Raw genomic sequence first — 19516 nt, 5'->3', positions numbered from 1 at the left:
GATGTTTACGATCAATCCTAATGACTTTGTTAGTTCTAAAGTCGTTGAAAGGTCCTCCAAACATGATATTGTCATGTTACAATAAAGTTTTATACATACTTACCTGACAGATATATACTTAGCTATAGACTCCGTCGTCTCCGACAGAATTTCAAATTTCGCGGCACACGCTACCGGTAGGTCAGGTGATCTACCGCCCTGCCCTGGGTGGCAGGACTAGGAACCATTCCCGTTTTCTAATCAGAATTCTTCTCTTCCACCTGTCTCCTGCGGGGAGGCTGGGTGGGCCATTAATCGTATATATCTGTCAGGTAAGTATGTATAAAACTTTATTGTAACATGACAATATCATTTTTATACATTCAACTTCCCTGCAGATATATACTTAGCTGATTAGCACCCATTGGTGGTGGGTTAAGAGACAGCTAACTACTGAAATAGACAGGTAAACAACATATGTTGTAGGTATTAATAAACCTTGGTTCCTACCTTATTAGGCTGAAGACTTCGCGGCTACTGCCTTGGAGTCTGCTTAGCCTCAAGAGCCTCAGCGAGATATTGATCTATGGCTAGTTCTTGTGGGTCTGCCAATGGGGTCTTATCCACTTACTCGGCAGAGCCTAAAGGCCTTTGTCATTGGGTGCTATTCCACTAACATGACAATACACCTTGTTCAAGGAGCACAAAACCGATCCCGATCACCTGATCCTAACATCCATGTTAGTTCTAAGATTGTAAGGAGTTATCCCCGAACTCCTTACAAACAACCAAAAAACTCGAAACATAATTACACTTTCATTACAAAATATACAAAAAAAATTTTGTACTCCCCTACTAGCCATACATACCCTTGATCCCCTACCAGCAATGACACTATGTCCCGTGCGACATCAGTGAGCTGCTAATAGAAAACCAAGCACATATCTGACAAGAGGGTTTATGTACGATAAAAAACACAATATTAAGGATCAGTCTTTGCTCCAAGACCCAGCACTGTATCTGCTGATACAAAAGGACCTAGCGAGAAGCACTTCTCATAGGTCACTCTCACATCCTTCAGATAATGAGATGCAAACACTGAATTGCACCTCCAATATGTAGTCTCAATGATATTTTTTAGAGACATATTCTTTTGGAACGCCAAAGACGTTGCTACTGCCCTCACCTCATGGGTCTTGACCTTTAGAAGACCGAAGGATTCCTCCGAGCAGTCTTCTGAGCATCCGTAATAACGCTTCTCACAAAGAAAGCCAAGGCGTTCTTGGACATGAGTCTTTGGGGTTCTTCACCGCACACCAAAGACCTTGTTGACAAAGCTCCATCTGTCTCTCTCTCTAAATAATAATTTAAGAGCTCTCACTGGACAGAGAGACATCTCTATCTCTCTGCCTACGAGGTTAGATAGGCCTTTTACCTCAAAACTTCTGGGCCACGGTTTTGACGGGTTTTAGTTCTTTGCCAGAAACATTGTCTGGAAAGAACAGATGGCAGCATCTCCTTTGAACCCCACCGTGGAATCCAGAGCGTGCAATTCGCTCGTCCTCTTGGCTGTAGCGAGAGCCACCAGGACAACAAGCATTTCCTAGTGACGTCACGGAAGGAAGCAGATGTAAAGGCTCGAATTTATCCGATGAAAGGAATTTCAGGACCACGTCTAGATTCCAACTAGGTGTTCTAGGAGTAGCTGCCTTTGAAGTCTCAAAAGATCTAAATTAGATCGTGTAGATCTTTGTTGCTTGCAATGTCTAGGCCTCGATTCCTAAATACTGAAGACAGCATGCTCCTGTATCCCTTTATTGTTGAGACAGATAGGTGTGATTCCTCTCTCAGAAAGAGGAGGAAATCGGCAATATTCACTATAGAGGTACTGGAGGAGGACAGTTTCTGACCCTTACACCACTCCTAAAGACTTCCCACTTAGATTGGTATACTCTTCTCGTCGAAGCCCTGCGGGCTCTAGCGATAGAGCCCGCAGCCTTGCGAGAAAAGCCCCTCGCTCTGAAACAGTCTTTCGATAGTCGAAAGGCAGTCAGAGCGAGACCTGGGAGGTTGTGATGAAACCTCTCGAAGTGGGGTTGTCTGAGTAGATCTGGTCTGTTTGGAAGCGATCTGGGGAAGTCCACTATCCACTCCAGTACTCCGTGAACCATTCCTGGGCTGGCCAAAATGGGGCTATTAGCGTCAACTTCGTGCTCTTCGAAGCTACGAACTTCCTGAGCACTTCCCCCAGGATCTTGAACGGGGGAAAGGCGTATGCGTCCACACCCGACCAATCCAGGAGAAACGCGTCTATTGCGAAGGCTCTCGGATCTTCCACTAGAGAGCAAAATATCTCTATTCTTTTGGAGAGGAACGTCGCAAACAGGTCAATGTGAGGTCTCCCCACAGGGACCAAAGACTTCGACACACTTCTTCGTGTAGAGTCCATTCTGTGGGAGGACCTGATTCCTCCTGCTCAGTCTGTCCGCTCTCACATTCTTGATCCCTTGAACAAACCTTGTGAGGAGAGTTATGCTCTTTCTTCCGTCCAGGTTAACAGGTGTCTTGTTAACTGATAGAGGAGAAAGAGTGCGTGCCTCCTTGCTTGCGTATGTAAGCCAGAGCCGTGGTGTTGTCCGAGTTTATCTGTATCACCCCGCCTCTGACTATCTCTTCGAAGAATTTTAAGGCTAGGTGTATGGCCACTAGTTCCTTGCAATTGATGTGCCAGGACACCTGTTCCTTTGTCCAGGTGCCTGACACCTCCCTTGCTCCTAGCGTCGCTCCCCATCCCGACTCCGAAGCGTCGGTATATAACACTTGGTCTGGGTTCTGCAGGGCAAGCGATACGCCCTCGTTCTTTTGAAGAGGAGGGATCCACCACTTCACTCAAATGATCTCTTACCTCTTGTGGAAGTTGGAAGATGTCGAGAGTTGTCCCGTCTTCCAACTCCACACCTCTTTCAGGAAAAACTGAAGAGGGCGAAGGTGAAGCCTCCCCAGAGAGAAGAACTTTTCTAGTGAGGACAGGGTCCTAAAAGGCTCAGATAATCCCTCGCTGAACTGTTCTTCTCTCTAAGAAGCTCGAGATTCTCGACAAACCTCGAGTGATTCTTTCTCGCGAAGGATTATACTCGAAAACCCCGAGAATCCATCTGAATCCCAGATAGACCAAGTTGTGGCTGGGGATCAGCTGTGACTTCTCGAGGTTGACGAGCAATCCCAGCGAATCTATCATGTTCCTTGTTACTGATAAGTCCTCCAAGCACTGAATCTCCGACTTGGCCCTGATCAGCCAGTCGTCCAAGTAGAGGGAGATGTTTATTCCCTCTAGGTGAAGCCATCTTGCCACATTCGCCATCAGGTTGGTGAATACTTGCGGAGCTGTAGACAGACCGAAGCACAGAGCCCTGAATTGAAAAATAAAAATGTCTCCTATTACAAAACGACGATATTTCTTTGACAAATGGTGAATTGGAACGTGGAAATATGCGTCTTGCAAGTCCAGAGAGACCATCCAATCTCCTGGACGAAGAGCCGACATTACTGAAGCGGACGTTTCCATGCGAAACTTCTTTTTCTGAACATAGCGATTCAGAGCGCTTACGTCCAGAACTGGTCTCCACCCCCCGATGCCTTTGGTACTAGAAAAAAGGCGATTGTAAAATCCTGGGGAGTGTGGATCCTGCACAAGTCGATGGCCTCCTTTTCCCACATTTGTTCCACCATTTGTAGGAGAGTTTTCTCATTACAGGGTCTCTGTACCTCGCTGATAGTTCCCGAGGCGTAGATGTTAGGGGAGGGCTGTTCTTGAAGGGGATTACATATCCCTTCTTTAGGACCGACACTGACCAAGGGTCGGCTCCCCTTTTTGCCCATACTCCTGCAAAGTTCAGGAGTCTGGCTCCCACTGGTGCTTGAAGGAGTAACAAGTCATTTGGATCTTTTGAAAGGCCTAAAGGAAGACCTTCCTCTCTTGTCAGAGCTCTTCTTTCTGGCAGGGGGACGAGCCGCTGTAACCTCCACGAAAGGGCTGCTGAGGAGGACGAGAGTCCTTCTTAATCGCCGATACTACAGGGCGTCCTTTCTTGGACGTGTGTTTAGTAGGTCTTGTGTCGCCTTCTCAGTTAGCGAGCGAGATATATCCTTCACTAAACTGAGAAGGAAACAGATGATCCGATAGAGGGGCGAACAATAAAGCAGTCCTCTGGCTCGGAGAAAAACCCCACTTTTGATAAAAGGGATCCTAAACTGATCTCTTTTTCAGGAGACCAGCACCAAAAAGGGACGCCACTTCTCCCGAACCGTCCTGTACTGCCTTGTCATGCAAGACAGGACGCTATGGAGAATCTCTGGGTTCTTAAGAAACTCCGGATCTTTAGACTTGTTGGCCAGAACTCCGAGTGACCAATCCAGAAAGTTGAACACTCTAAAGTGACAAAAAAGTCCTTTAGAAAGTGGTTCAACTCCGAAGTGTTCCACGTCGCTCTGACCGATCCTAAGGAGTGACGTCTAGAGGCCTCCACTAAATTGGAAAAGTCCGCATCTGCAGAGGCGGGCAGAGAAAGACCCATAGTCTCTCCTGTTCCATACCAAATACCTCTCTTTCCATGTAGTTTGGAAGGAGGCATGCAGAATACGTCTTTCCTAACTCCTCTTCTTGTCCATCCAAGAATCTAAAGAATGGAGTGCCTTCTTCATTGAAATTGCAGGCTTCATTTTCAGAAAGGCCGAGATTTTGCCGTAGCCGAGCTCGAAAAGAGAGAAACGAGGCGAAGGAGGAGCCGCGGACTAAGAGAGTCTCAAATCTATTGCAGCAATAATGAGGCTAAGACCTTTATAAGTCGAGAGTCCCTCATTGCAGGCGGTTCGTCATCAGACAATTCTTCTAACTCCTCGTCAGAAGAAGGAGAAAGTTCACGTTTGGAGGGAGAGTCCTTCCAAGAACCTCCACCATCGTTGAAGGAGAGGAACTCCTATTTGGAGAAGAGTCATAAATTCCAGGCGAACGACAGTCTCGACTCCTGCCTCCTGTGGCTCTTGACTCACCTCCTGACTCTTGCCTCCTGACTCTGCCTCCTGGCTCCTGACTCCTGCCTCCTGACCTCCGGACTTGCTCCTGCCTCCTCCTGCCTCCTGGCTCCTGAACTGGCTCCTGGCCTCTCGACTCCTGCCTCCTGTCCTGACTCCTGCCTCCTGCTCCTGACTCCTGACTCCTGACTCCTGCCTCCATGCTCCGCTCCGACTCCTGATCACTCCTGACTGACTCCGACTCCTGACTCCTGACTCCTGACTCCTGACTCCTGACTCCTGACTCCTGACTCCTGACCTCCTGCCTCACACACTCCTGGCTCTTGGCTCCTGCCTCCTGGTTGACTCCTCATCCTGGCTCTTGGCTCCTGCCTCCTGGGTGACTCCTCAACTCCTGGCCGGTGCCAGACGTCTGAAAGGTTCATCCAGGTTCGTACAGGACACCTCACCTCGAGTAGGAGTATCGATCCTGGCGGCAGATACCTCCATACGCCTGGAGGATCTTTTGATCGGAAGGGAAGAGTCTTTCCTTCTAGGAGGTTCCTTGACAGAACTCCTACAAAAGACGAGATCTGCTCTTGCATCGCCATCATGAATCTCTTCGTAACCTCCTCTTTATCCTCTTCGGGAGGAGGGGAAGGAGGAGGGGAGGAGTCCATAGCCTCCACCTCCTGCCTCCTTCTCACTCTGGTTGAAAGAATGGCTCTTCTTGCCTTCTTCTACTCCCGAAGGAGACTCTCAGGGAAGTTTTCTGGGCTCGAATCAATATCCGGAGCCTTCCAACTCCTCTTGAGTGGCCGAGATCGATCAGAATCCCTCCAATCACGTCTCGGAGATGAAGATCCCGACGACGAAAAAACACTCACGCAGGACGCTTTTACAATAGCGATCCTTGGCAGTCTGGGGTGTCACAGAAACCGCCGAAGGGGACACCTGATCGGTGGGGATTCTCCACAACCTCCTTTCGGTTTCGACATTCCTTCTCCTCTGGGCATGTGAGCTTGGAAGAGGTCTAGACCTAGGAGCGTTGCTGAGCCGACCAGATGCCCCCCTCCACTACACTGGGGACACTCATATCACTGTCCACTGAATAATCACTAGCCTTACCTTGTATGGCAGCCATTTTGTTTTCCATCAACTTGAAGGCTGCTTTTAGATCCGCCAGTTACTTTCGCTGAATCTACAGGTTCTGCATAGGTGAAGGGGCTGCAATGGAAGGAGAAGTAGTAGCAATACTTACCCTTGGGGAAGATCCCAAGCTAGGAATTAGTTCAGATCTAGCAACTACTCAAACTTCTATAAGAAGCCTTCCTCACTCTTCTCATCTCTAACTTTTTTAAATAATTAGTTAGATTCTTCCATTCGTCTTCACTCAAATTCTCACATTCCTTGACAAGTATTAGTAAAAGAACATTCATACTCCCTGCAAACCCTTGCATACCGTGTGAGGGTCTACCGAAGCTTTCGGCAAATTTGGAACCTCACCTTACAGCCTACATTCACACAACGTCTCACAAACCATTCCAGAGTCAGACATTTTTAAAGAAAAATCCAAAATCAAGTCCACAAAACAGTCCACAAAAGCGTAAAAGCCATATGCCAATCCAACAATCCAGATACGTCCACCAAAAGTCGGTCAAGAAGATCAATTGCCGGTGAAAAAGAAAAACAAAAAACCAATCGAGAGGAACCAACAACAATGTTGATGGCCCGGGCGACAGAAGAATTTAATGATTAGAAAACCGGGAATGGTTCCTAGTCCTGCCACCCAGGGCAGGGCGGTGAGATACCTGACCTAACCGGTAGCGTGTGCCGCAAACGAAATTTGAAATTCTGTCGGAGACGACGGAGTCTATAGTCTAAGTATATATCTGGCAGGGAAGTTGAATGTATAAAAACTGTTTTTTTTGAGACCTGGCCCTGATGAGCCAGTCGTCCAGTATAGGGAGACGTTTTATTCATCATCAAATGAAGATGTCTTGCTACATTCTTATCATGTCCTGTGAAGACTTGAGGAGACCGTGGACAGGCCGAAACACAGAGCCCTGAACTTGATAGATCTTCCCTCCATCATGAAACGAAGGTACGTTCACCTCGACGAATGGATGAATCGGGAATGTGGAAACAGGAGTCTGAAGATCTAGGGACGCCATCTAATCTCCTTGGCGAAGGGCTGCAAGGACTGAAGCAGACGTTTCCATGCTGAAACTTTTGTTTTTCCACGAATCTGTTCAGCGCACTTACATCCAGTACTGGTCCACCACCCCCCAAAAACTTTCGCCACTAGAAACAAGCGATTGTAAAACCCTGGGAGTTGTGATCCAGTACCAGCTCGATTGCTCTTTTGTCCCACATCAGTTCTACCATTTGACGAAGAGTATCCATCAGTACAGGGTCCTTGTATCTTTGGCGGACAGTCCCTCTGGTGTTGATGTCAGGGGAGGGGAGGGCTGTCCTTGAATGGAATATAATATCCCTTCTTGATGATCAACATGGACCAAAGTGTCGGTTCCTATGTTTGTTTTTTCCCAGGCTTCCGCAAAATCTTGTAACCTGGCCCCTACAGGTGTTGGAGGATCGTTCTCTTATTTCCCCTTCTTAAAGGGCCGGAAGGAAGGATACTTCCTATTCTTTCTGTGGTCTTTCTTCTGGAAATCGATCTAGCTGGAGGGCCTCCTCGAAAGGGCTGCTGCTGCGTTGGACGAGCACCTTTCTTTTCCTTATTGGCCACAGGCCTATTCTTCCTTGAAGACTGCCTGAGGAGATCTTGAGTCGCCTTCTCAGTTAGTGAATGTGCAATGTCCTTCACCAACTGAGAAGGGAATAAATGCTCTGAGAGAGGAGCGAACAACAAGGCGGACCTCTGCGAAGGAGAGACGGCCTTAGTGAGGTAAGCACTATAAAACCGCCCTCTTTTTTTAGCATTCCTGCACCAAAGAAAGGAGGAGACCTCTGCCGACCCATCCTGAAACAGCTTTGTCTATGCATGTCAGGATACTATGCAAGCTTCGGGGTTAGATGTTCCGTTTCCTGGGACTTTTAGCCAAAACCCCAAGGGACCAATCCAGGAAATTAAATACTTCCAAGGTGTGGAAAAGTCCCTTGAGGAGATGGTCCATCTCCGAAAGACCCCATGTTGCTCTGGCCGAGTTCAAGGCGTGTCTCCTCGAGGAGTCTACGAGACTCGAGAAGTCCAATTCGGCCGAAGTGGGCAGAGACAATCCCATATTCTCTCCCGTCTCATACCATATGCCTCTTATACCAGTTAGTTTGGCAGGAGGCATACAAAATACTGTCCTTCCTAGTTCCTTTTTCGTCTTGATCCAGGAATCTAGCGACTGTAGGGCCCTCTTCATGGATATGGCCGGTTTCATTTTAAGGAAGGACGAAGACTTGTGTGATTTCGTGCTCGAAAAAAGAGAGCGCTGAGGAGGAGGAGCAGCTGGAGTCAACGAATCTCCATACTCTTCTAGAAGGAGAGAAGAAAGAACTTTATAATTTGAAAGCCCTTCTTTATTCGTTACCTCGTCTTCCGAAAGGTCCTCTAAGTTGAGAGGATCGGAAGGAGAAAGCTCCCTTCTTTCGTCTGTCTCCTCCTTTGACTTCTTCCTTTCCATAGAAGAAGAACTTCTAACAGGCGAGGGACTAAGGGCTATTTCCTCCCTCCGCCTATCCTTAGGAGAGTCTTGGATAATTTGCGCCTGGCGCCTGAATGACTCCTGGCGCTTGTCAGGATCTTCTTGTATAGTATGCACCTGGCGCTTAGCAGGCGCATCTCGCTCGGAATACTCCTGGCGCCTGGCAGGCGCATCATGCTCGGAATACTCCTGGCGCCTGGCAGGCACATCGCGCTCGGAATACTCCTGGCGCCTGGCAGGCGCTTCGCTCCTAGCAGGCGCTTCCTCTACTCTAGCTGGAGCCTGGCACTTGATTGGTGTTCTGGGCCTCGAACGATCTTGAGAATAATCAGGCTCTTTGCGCCTGGAAGACACCTCTCTTTCTGAGAGTACTTCAAAGTCATACTCACCATCAGGTGTTCTCTGGCGCCTACTTTGCGCCTGGCTTCTGGCTGGCGCCAGGCGCTTGGCAGGAAGTTTCTTCCTTTTCCACTTCTCGCCTGCCTGGTGCTTCGCTCCCCCCAGAGATGGCCGCCTGTGCGACAACTCCCCTGGAAGGCTCATTGCGCCTGACAGGCGATCGGTGTCTAGATCTTTTTACAGGAAGCTTATCGTCCTTTCTGCGAGAAGGCTCCTTGGAAAGGAATCCTACCAAAGACGCTAGTTGTTCCTGCATATTTATCAAAATCTTCCTGGTAGAGGACTCTTCTTCATCCAAAGCAGGAGAGGGAGATCTGGAAGGAGCTAGAGACTCCCTTACCGCCCAGGGAGTTAACTCCTCTCTAGCTCTCTTTACTACCGAAGGCGCTTCTTCTTCAGAGAAGCGCTCGTTTTGGGGGTTTGAGTTTAATTCAGGCTCTTACCAGTTCCTCTTCAGCGGACGGGGAAAGCTTCGAATCTTTCCATCCTCTTTCGGTGAAGGCGAAACCTGATGACGAAAAAGCACTCTCGTAGGACGCTTTTTCTGTAGCGATCCCTGGCAGTCTTAGTTGTAACAGATTCTGCCGAAGGGACGCCTGATCGTTGGGGATTCTCCACAACCTCCGTACGGCTTTCGACTTTCCTTCTCCTCTGGGCCAGGGAGCTTGGAAGTGGTGTAGGCCTGGGAGCATCGCAGACGACGACCAGACGCCCCCTCCACTACACTGGGGACACTTATATCACTTGAAAAATCACCTTCACTTTGCTTACCTTCCAATGCTGCCATTTTTTCCTGCATTTTTTGAAGGGAAGCTTTGAGTTCTGCAATTTCAGCCGCCGAATCAGAGGGATTAGCAACCTGTGATCGGCCTGATAAAGGAGAATAATTATAAGAAGAAGCAGCTACAGAACTAAACAGGGGTTCATGAGATCTAGATATACTACAGCTTTTGTAAGCCACCTTCCTCTCTCTATCCTTCTCTAACTTCTTCAAGTAAGAAGTTAGTGTCTTCCATTCCTCAGCACTCAATCTTTCACACTCATTACATGTGTTCTCTAAAGACACTCACAACTTCTACATCCACTGCATGCAGTATGAGGATCTACCAAAGCCTTCGGAATCCTCACCTTACAGCCCTCATTCACACACACTCTGAAACCAACACTAGAGTCAGACATATCCAAGAAAAATCCAAAGCCAAATCCAAAAACTGTTCCACAATAGCGAATGCCAAACAACGATCCAAGTACGTCACCAAAAAATCGGTCGAAAGAAGATCTAAAGCGTTGAAAAAAGAATTCCAGTCAGGAGGTAGTAACAACAATGTTGACACCACCGGCGACAGAGAAAATCTGATAGAAAACGGAATGGTTCCTAGTCCTGCCACCCAGAGCAGGGCGGTAGATCACCTGACCTACCTGTAGCGAGTGCCGCGAAATTTGAATTTCTGTCAGGGACGACGGAGTCGATAGCTAAGTATATATCTGACAGGGAAGTTGAATGTATGAAATTATAATTTTTGACTACTGAAAAAAATAAGTGCAGGGACTAACATGTCTCTGAATTGACAGATATAGGAAGTTTTTCAATCAAAGGGCTCAAACCAAGTTGTCAAGGGTAACAGATTGACTGTTTGGGAGACTGTATAATACAAAGGGAGACCCAACTGCAATTGTTTAATCTCCATTGTATTAAAAAATAAAAAATGAGTGAAACATTACCTGATGGTGATATTACAGCTTTCTGTAGAGCATCGACTTTCTTCTTCAGACTTCTATTTTCCTTTTCTAATGAGAGTGCATCTTCCTGCATTAGCTTGTTGACTTGTTCAGTTCTACTCTGGATAAAAGTGAATGAAAATGTTTATGAAAGTTTTCTGTTGCAATCCAAAGACATATATAGGCCTAATAACTTATAAAATGCAGTATGCACTAAGAATATACAAGACTTATGAAGTTGTGATGCAACAAATCAAAATCTGACATACCAATTGTTAAAAGGAGGTGAACTCTTAAGCAGAATAGTGTATATATTTACATATGTAATAACACACTATATTCATAAATGCATTCTGAGAACAACTATTATACAAGATGACCAGTAAAATGTAATGAGGATGGCTTTCTTGAAATTCCAGTTTCAATCTCAAGAGCAAATGGAATGAACACAAAAACGAATTTCAATTAGTGTTTATTCATATGGCAAACAGACCATCTAGAGGGAATGGTTATTTGGGCAGAATAGCAACAATTATCTATGAGACACCTGTGATAATCCATTCAGCCCATTATTCTTTAATGGAATGTTTTGTAACCAGATGGTCTATCAACCATGCATAAACAGCAGTCTGAAACAAATTTGTTTTATTGCTTGTATGGTGTTTTTACATTGCATGGAACCAGTGGTTATTCAGCGACAGGACCAATGGCTTCATGTGACTTCCGAACCTCATCGAGAATGAACTTCTATCACCAGAAACACACATCTCTAACACCTCGATGGCATGCCCGAGAACGGAATTCGTGGCCACCGAGGTGGCAGGTCAAGACCATACCGATGACGCCACTGAGGTGCTAACATGACTTTGTATTCATTCTATTCTCTCTGAAGATGCAAACGGGACTTTCCAAAAAGATCTCTTTATTACAGTTTTTACCAATATTGCTCCAACACTAATATTTTTATGGGTCTTACTGTCCTGCATAATTTTCAATGTGATTGTTCCTCCTTTACTGAATGATGGCAATGATGCACGAAAGATTACAACCACTATCATTGGGGCAAATTGATAGAACTAAAACAGTTTTGACTACAGCAATAAAAATAAATTAACACTATACAGGAAGTGATCAGAACAACACATCAAATAAAAAAATGATATTGTTATGATACAATAAAGTTTTATGCATACTTACCTGGCAGGTATATATATAGCTGTATATTTTCTGAAGTCCGACAGAATTTAAAAAAACTTCCGACAAACGCAGTGGTCGGCCAGGTGGTTAGTACCCATTCCCGCCGCTGGGAGGCGGGTGGGATCAGGAACCATTCCCTCCCATTTTCTATTCATAATTTTTATTTCCACTGTCCCCTGAGGGGAGGTGGGTGGGGGGTACTTGAAATATATATATATCTGCAGTTAAGTATGAACAAACTTTATTGTATCATAACAATATCATTTTGCTCATGAACTTACCTGTCAGATATATATATATAGTTGAACCCCACCGTTGGAGGTGGGAAAGGACAGAATAGAAGGATTTTGGGACACAAATGCATGCAGATGATTTACATCTTGGTTCCACCTGTTAGCATAGCCGACTTCGTGATTACTGTCACCAAGTCTGCTTCTGCTTTACTAGAGTTGCCAGCGACGGTAGAGACCTATAAAAGCTGGTGCACTCCAGATGATCTGTCAACGGGGCGTGACCACAATGTGAACTAGACCATATTGACCATACCATGAGGGCTAAGAAGTAAAATAAATATATATATATAATTATAGATATCAACCACTGACCAACCTAGCCAAAGTTAATGTGTGTTAACTAAGGCTTCAGAGTTAAGAAGTCGTCGTTGTCAGCGACTCCACAACTAAAATTAAGAGCTTCTTCCTAACCATTTTCTACAGGATAGGATGAGTAGTACTTCTTGCCCCCAAGATTGTGTCTGCAGACACGTATGGCCCTAGCGAGCAGCAGATCTCATATGCCATTCACATCTCACAGGGAGTGTGAAGTGAACCCAGAGTTGCTTCGCTAAAATATGGTACTCAGGATGTTGCTGAGTGCCATGCTCTGTTGAAATGCTTCCGAGGCCGCGCCCTCACCTCGTGAGCATTCAGATAAAAAAGATTTCAAATCTTGTGCCAAACACAATGAAGGAGCTTTTTTTTTTTTTTTTTTGAAAGAACTCCTTAACCCTAAAACCATAAAAAAACCAGGGTGTACTTCGATATGGGCAAGTCTGGTCTTTTTCGGAACACTGCAGATTGCCCGACTGACTTCTCGACTTTCTTGATTTTAAGTAGATAAAACTTGAGAGACTGACAGGGCACAGGTACTCTTCTCTGGCTCCTGCCCACTAACTTGTGCCCATCCTTGCTTCAAGATCCTGGCCAAGGACAAAAAGGGTTTCCATTCTTAGGCCATAAACGAAAGGCTTAGAGAGCACACCTCCTTGGTGTTCTCTAAAGCCAAAACTTGTGACGATGGCTTAAAATCTCACTAACCCAATCTTTGTCGTATCTAGGGTGGTTAGAAGAAGGCCTTCCTGATCACATACAAGAAGTTAACAGGGGGCAGGAGAGGTTCGAATGCTTTGACATCAAGAACTTCAGAACTACGTCTAAGTTCCATATTGAAAGCTTCGATCCGGAAATGCACAGTCTGTACTAAAGTAGCAGGTGAACGACAGTTGACCAGTCAGACGAATCAAGGACAGCAAGGCTGTACCCTGAAGACCAAAAGGCACTATTCTTAGCTGAAGGATGAGTGTCTGGACTGCACTGGGGCGATTCAATCTAAGCAAACCTTGGGGGTGTATCAACGCAAACCCAACGTCGTCCGCAATCGACTTCGTCAATAAGAAACTCAGGGTACTATATGTCGCCTGATCTCGCACGAGTGTCTGACTCCGAGAAAAACAGGCGAGACAAAAAGTAGATGGTGAGCTAGAATCGAGATTCCACAGACCTCAATGATCGTGAAGGTCTTTGTTGTTTTGACAGATGCAAATCTGTTAAAACAACATTCTCTGTTGTCTGTTCGCACTGGCAGAATTTTCAAAACTCTCGGCAAACCGCTAGACCACTGGTAGTTCAGGTGATCTCCCCCACGTTCCCAGTGGCGATGGTACTTGGAACTATTCCCGTTTTCCTCAGATTTTCTCTGAAACCCTGTCTCCTGAGGGGAGGAGGGTGGGAACCTTTTAATTATATATACCTGCCAGGTAAGTATGCATAAACTTTATTGTATCATAACAATATCATTTTATGCATGACACTTACCTGGCAGGTATATATATAGCTGATTGACACATTTGGAGGTGGGTCACAGACAGCAATATCGTCATAATTCAAAAATTAACTAATTTTTTAAATTATTTATTAAGTTCCTTACCTGCTAGGAAGGCTAGGGACTTCGTAGGTCCTGCCTCTTAGCCTGCTAAACCTTTAGTAGCTCTCAACTAGGATGTGGACCTGTTTGTTTTTGAGAAAGCTAACAACAATGGGTTCTGACAACTGGAGTGGACCAATTTGTTGACAGGAAACCCTAGCCCTCTCTTACCAGGGGCAATTCATGCTAGGATAAGTTAGACCACCTGAACCACACACAAAGCTAACGTAAACACATTACACTTCACATACTGAAGAGGAAATAACCCTCTCAGACAACCATAAAAAGAACACCACTTAATTAAAAAATACCTAGCATGTTAGTAATCTATCGAGACGATTCGTACGGACTTTTGCAATCCTGTAACGAACCTCTAGATGATCGTTACATCAACGCCTGTTGTTATAATAGGCTCTTTCTCGTAAACTCGAGCAGGGGGACCGACCGAGAGAAGATACTTCTTAAGATATGAGAGAGCTGTGGAATATCAGTTGATGTGGACCACTGGTTCCAAAAACTCGTTTCGAGGACTGGAGGGACGACCCGAATTGCATTTACTTCTTTCAGATTAAGATCCAGGACATCTGAAACACTATCCAGATGTCCGGCACCTTCTTTCTATCATGACGCACTGAGAGATGTTCAGAATAATTCCTAGATCTTGAATAATATTTCCAGTTTCACCCGGTAGTAAAAAACTGTGGTCTGAATTGCAGTCTATTCGGGGAAACAAACTTCTTCAGGAAGGAAATGGTCCCCGCAAGCTCATCCATTCCCTACCCCGAGTATGCTTACTTCCCTATAAGGCTGCGCTTTGCCTAAGCAGGAGAGCATATAAAAGTGGCAATGTTGCGGTAGACTCGTAGTTCTATACCGGTTTTGCACCGGGTAACGAGCACCGAAAGGATAAGAGATAAAACTCTGTTGAACATAGTAAGGCAAAAAACTAATGCAACGTTTATTCATTCACCGTAAGAAATCCCCACCCTCAACTCTTAGGCTAAGTCCGTGATTGTAGGACAGAGATACAGTTAGTCAGTCAATACCGCAGGAGAGACGTAACCGCCAGCACAGAGATACGGTTAGTCAGTCAATCCGCAGGAGAGAGAGACGTAACCTACCGTGCATGACCGCGCACGATCTGTTACTGGCTCGGTTGGAACTTGGACAGTCAGACACAGCAGCAGCCAGCAGCTTACAGAACTCGTCTCTTAAACTTATGTCTGGGCCAGCCAGCTACCCTATTCTACGAAGAAATAGGTCCGTTATTTTTGAACAAAAAGAGACTCTCAAGCTGGTATATTTAAGCGAAACAGAAAAACGCTAAATATATAGATGCGTTTGTCGTCAGAAACACATACCATACAACGGTAAAAGATAAATCGGAAAAACTCCTGGAAGGCTGCAGGGGAGCAAGTGACGATTAAATGTCCTTAAAATAGTAGACAATAGGACCTCTCGGTTGCCATCCGAAGAGGTAACTACAGCAAGCGTGTATGACTTGAACCAACCAGTAGTAAAAAAAAACGCAAGGCAAAAAATTTTATATATCACAATAAAGTTTGTCATACTTACTGGCAGACATATATATAGCTGAATTCGGAAATACAGCCTTACATACATATCGACAGGCAAGTTTCATAACAAAACTTAGAGAATCGAAGCAGACAGCTCAAGCTTCTTAAGTACTGACATAAGCGGTTCATGACGTAGTCTACCAGTCTATTTATTGTACGAGTCTGCGAATGAGGAAGGAGAGCTCTTCCGAACCTTGTCCTTATTCGCTTACGCAATATCAAGTTAATGAGATGTTTGTCAATGAGAACTAACCCATTAACGGTACCAGAGAGATATTTTGCAATGAGGGGAGACCCACTTACTTGACCAAAACGAAAGTATAATGTCAATGGGGGAAAGTCACTGAATTGACAAAAACGTAATCCAGGAAGTCGAGCCTTTTATTTTTCGATTCCCGTCTCAAACAAGGAAGGGACAAGAATCCTGTTAAGAGGACTGGGCTTACGGTAGGTAGAACGGACGATGCTCAATCGGCATGGAAGTCTCTACTAGAAACTAAACAAAATAAAAATATCATCTGAAAAACCCTTTCAGATGGTCTAAAAAGCTTTAAATTTATGGCCAGTATGGCAAAAGGAAGTCCTGTCTTGCGCTTTCCTGAAGAGCGTCCTTTTGATGAGTGCCTTTGCAAGAATCCTACTGAACGTTGCCGAAAAATCCTGACGTTCAGGACGTCGAGCCTTTACAAACCCAACCGTAACTGTCTTATCTCAAAGTCTTGACTGAGGTAGAGAAAACGAGATCTTCCCTTGAGCTTTCCTTAACTCCATCCACCTTTGCGAAAAAGCAATATAATATTGACAGAGAGACTCTGAATTCACGAAACCCGAGGTCTTGCCTGGGTTGCGAAGTCGAAGTTCTGTTCACTTTCTTGAGGCTCAAATCTTAAACAAGAGCTTGAAGAGTTCAACAGAAGAAACATTCTGGTGGTGCGTGCGCTCGGCGTCCACTGGCGAGGACTCTCGGCGTCCTGGTGCGCGCTCGGCGTCCACTGGCGAGGACGCTCGGCGTCCTGGTGCGCGCTCGGTGGCCACTGGCGAGGACGCTCGGCGTCCACTGGTGAGTGCGGTCCATCCGAGCGTCCTGTTCAAGCCGATCGTCCAAATAAGCGTGCAGAAAAGCGTCACGCTCCTGACAGGCGTCCAAAACAAACGAGAGAAAAAAAGAAACTGCCTTCTTTTCCTATTTCTTGGTGGAAAAGAAGTACACGTGATCAGGCAACTTTCGTTCGCCTTCTTACTTCTCACTGAAACACATAACGAGGGAGAAGGGACGTGAAGCGTCCTCTTCTATAAAGCTTCTTAGAGGGAGCGAGTCCTTCCGAGGAGCTCCAACCCTTGTGCGGGGAGGACGCCTTGGAGGACGAGAAGCAATCCTCAGGATTCGTGCATGTGCACGCACTTGGCAGTCTGGGGATTTCATCAGAAACTGCCGAAGGCACGCCAGATCGGTGGGGTTCCCTGTAAACCCATCCTTCGGCTTTCGACATGCCCTCTCCCTTGGTTCTGGGAGTTCGACAGAGGTATAGACCTAGAGGCGTTATAAGGCCGATCCCTCTGACGCAACCCTCCACTACACAAGGGGCACTGTCACTGCACTTAGCCACTTCACTATGCTCCTCTAAAGCAAGCACTTTCGATTCTAATTTACGAATCGAAATAGTATAAGAGAAAGGGCAATAACCTCTACAGACACTGTTTTTAGGGCCCGAAGGCAACATTACAGGGTTAGGCGTAACAAAAAACAGAAGTAGAACTCTTTCACAACAATGAAGGAGAGCGATCACCTCCTCGCAGACATAGTCATAAACCCGTAGGCCATACTACAGCGTTAGGCAAAATAAAGTCTACCGGAAGGTTAGCAGTATCACTACCCTGACTTTCGTAATTGATTAATTGCGTACATAACTAAACAAACTTTTTTCCTTACGGAATTAGACACGTTTACTGTATTAATTGCGTACATAAGAATCATACTTTTCCTTACGGAAATAGACATGTTTACTGATTAATTGCGCCCCCCAAGTGCGGAACTACCGAAGCTTTCGGTAGCCACACCCTATCTTTGCAGACAACACCCTCTGAAACTAGCCTAACTAGATTCAGATATCTTATGCAAAAATGAAATCAAATTCAAATCAATTTAAGATAGCGTATGCCTAGCCATCAAAGTCCAATAAATAAATTAAAAGACAATTAGGATACTTAGCGGCAAATGTAAGTTTCAAAATCCTAAGCCGGAAGTACTGAAAAACAGGTGTTTTCAGTACCGGCGACAGAAAATTATGAATAGAAAATGGGAATGGTTCCATGATACCCGCCTTCCCAGCGGCGGGAAATGGGTACTAACCACCTGGCCGACCACTGCGTTTGTCGGAAGTTTTTTTAAATTCTGTCGGACTTCAGAAAATATACAGCTATATATATACCTGCCAGGTAAGTGTCATGCATAAAACTACAATGTTTATGTTATGACACTGAAATAATAAAAATCACTAAGCTTACATATGTGACCTGGAAATAACAACATTACAAGAATGAACTTTGAACTTTTAATTCAGCATGCAAATTAATCTGCAAGTATTCTGGCTTATGTCCAAGATGACATTTTCAGCCACCATAAAATGCAAATTCATCTGATTACATGCTTTGAAAAATGACTTACCAAAGACTGTACTGCACTAGCACACTTCTCCCTCAAGTCCTTTACTTTTGATCGCATAGCAGCAGCCTCATCTCTGAATCTGTTCTTATCTTCAGAAGATTTATTCAGTTCTCTGCAAGAGAGAAAATCAAGCTGAGTAATCTAATACCTGAAAGTAGAATAATTAAGAAATATATCACAGCAGCAGCAAGCATCCCTTCAGAGGATAAATCTATGCATGAAATAATGACTGGAGACTGCACTCTAAGGCTGTCATTTAATCTACTTTAGCCAAATCAGTCTGTGAACAATGAATAGGTAGCACTAGGAAATTAATAACCCACAAAATCCTTCCAAAGGTTGCAGTACATTATGTCGAAACATCAAAGAACACTGAACTCCTCTATAAAACAGCCCACGGTAAGAAAAAAAAAAACCATGATGAGAACATTTTAAAAACTTTAATGAAGAGGAGGTTGTGTGAAAAAGATGCTAAAGGCAGAAATCTCCATTTCCATGACTCCTAAATAATAAAAATACACTTAACACAACAAAAACTAAACAAACTAGACAGGAATATATTTTTCAAGAAAGGGGCAAAATAGGTCAGGACTTGGGACACAAGTTGTGGTTTAAAGTCCTCACTGAGCTCCCCTTCATCACCACATCCAATCACAATACTTCTGTTGGATCCTTATAAGCAGTAGGGCAGTTAAACAATGACTATGATTGACTGTGCAAGCTACAGGGAATAGGGTGCAAACAATTCGCCTTCTATCGTATCATCTTTATGACTCTAAAGACCAAATATCAGATGATAGCCATCAATTAAATTCATTCAGTGTGTTGCATATGAATAAGTACAATGGAAAAGTAAATCCACAATAATATGTCTGTTTGATTTTGTTATTTAAAATACAAAGCAGAAAGCTTTCGATGGCCTGCACGGTCCTCCTTGTCAGGTCACTGAAAGCTTTCTGCTTTGTAATTTAAATAAAATCAAACAAGACATATTATTGTGGATTTACTTTTCAATTTTATTGACTTATGTGATTATGAGTTTCCTTTGAATAAATACAATCTATTTAATAAAAATCCATAATTATATAGTCAACTACGACAGTACGTAC

General features: G+C 44.9%; 2 protein-coding genes across 4 annotated transcripts in view; one reads left to right on the top strand and one right to left on the bottom strand.

Moving 5' to 3' along the window:
* The window catches only part of LOC135198691 (E3 ubiquitin-protein ligase TRAIP-like), a gene marked incomplete at its 5' end in the record, with an annotated part of 425152 nt that overhangs the window by 56596 nt on the left and 349040 nt on the right, over positions 1-19516 (top strand).
* The window catches only part of LOC135198844 (E3 ubiquitin-protein ligase TRAIP-like), a 65591-nt gene that overhangs the window by 6164 nt on the left and 39911 nt on the right, over positions 1-19516 (bottom strand). Inside the window, exons 7-9 of the mRNA XM_064226814.1 lie at positions 18408-18519; positions 10770-10887; positions 9819-9917 (exon numbers count right to left, since the gene is read on the bottom strand). Of these exons, the coding sequence (XP_064082884.1) occupies positions 9819-9917; positions 10770-10887; positions 18408-18519 (329 nt within the window). The remainder of the gene's footprint in view (positions 1-9818; positions 9918-10769; positions 10888-18407; positions 18520-19516) is intronic.

Source organism: Macrobrachium nipponense, chromosome 22 (genome assembly GCF_015104395.2).
Source record: "Macrobrachium nipponense isolate FS-2020 chromosome 22, ASM1510439v2, whole genome shotgun sequence".
In the NCBI taxonomy this organism is placed as follows: domain Eukaryota; kingdom Metazoa; phylum Arthropoda; class Malacostraca; order Decapoda; family Palaemonidae; genus Macrobrachium; species Macrobrachium nipponense.
This window is presented reverse-complemented; position numbering and strand designations above follow the sequence as displayed.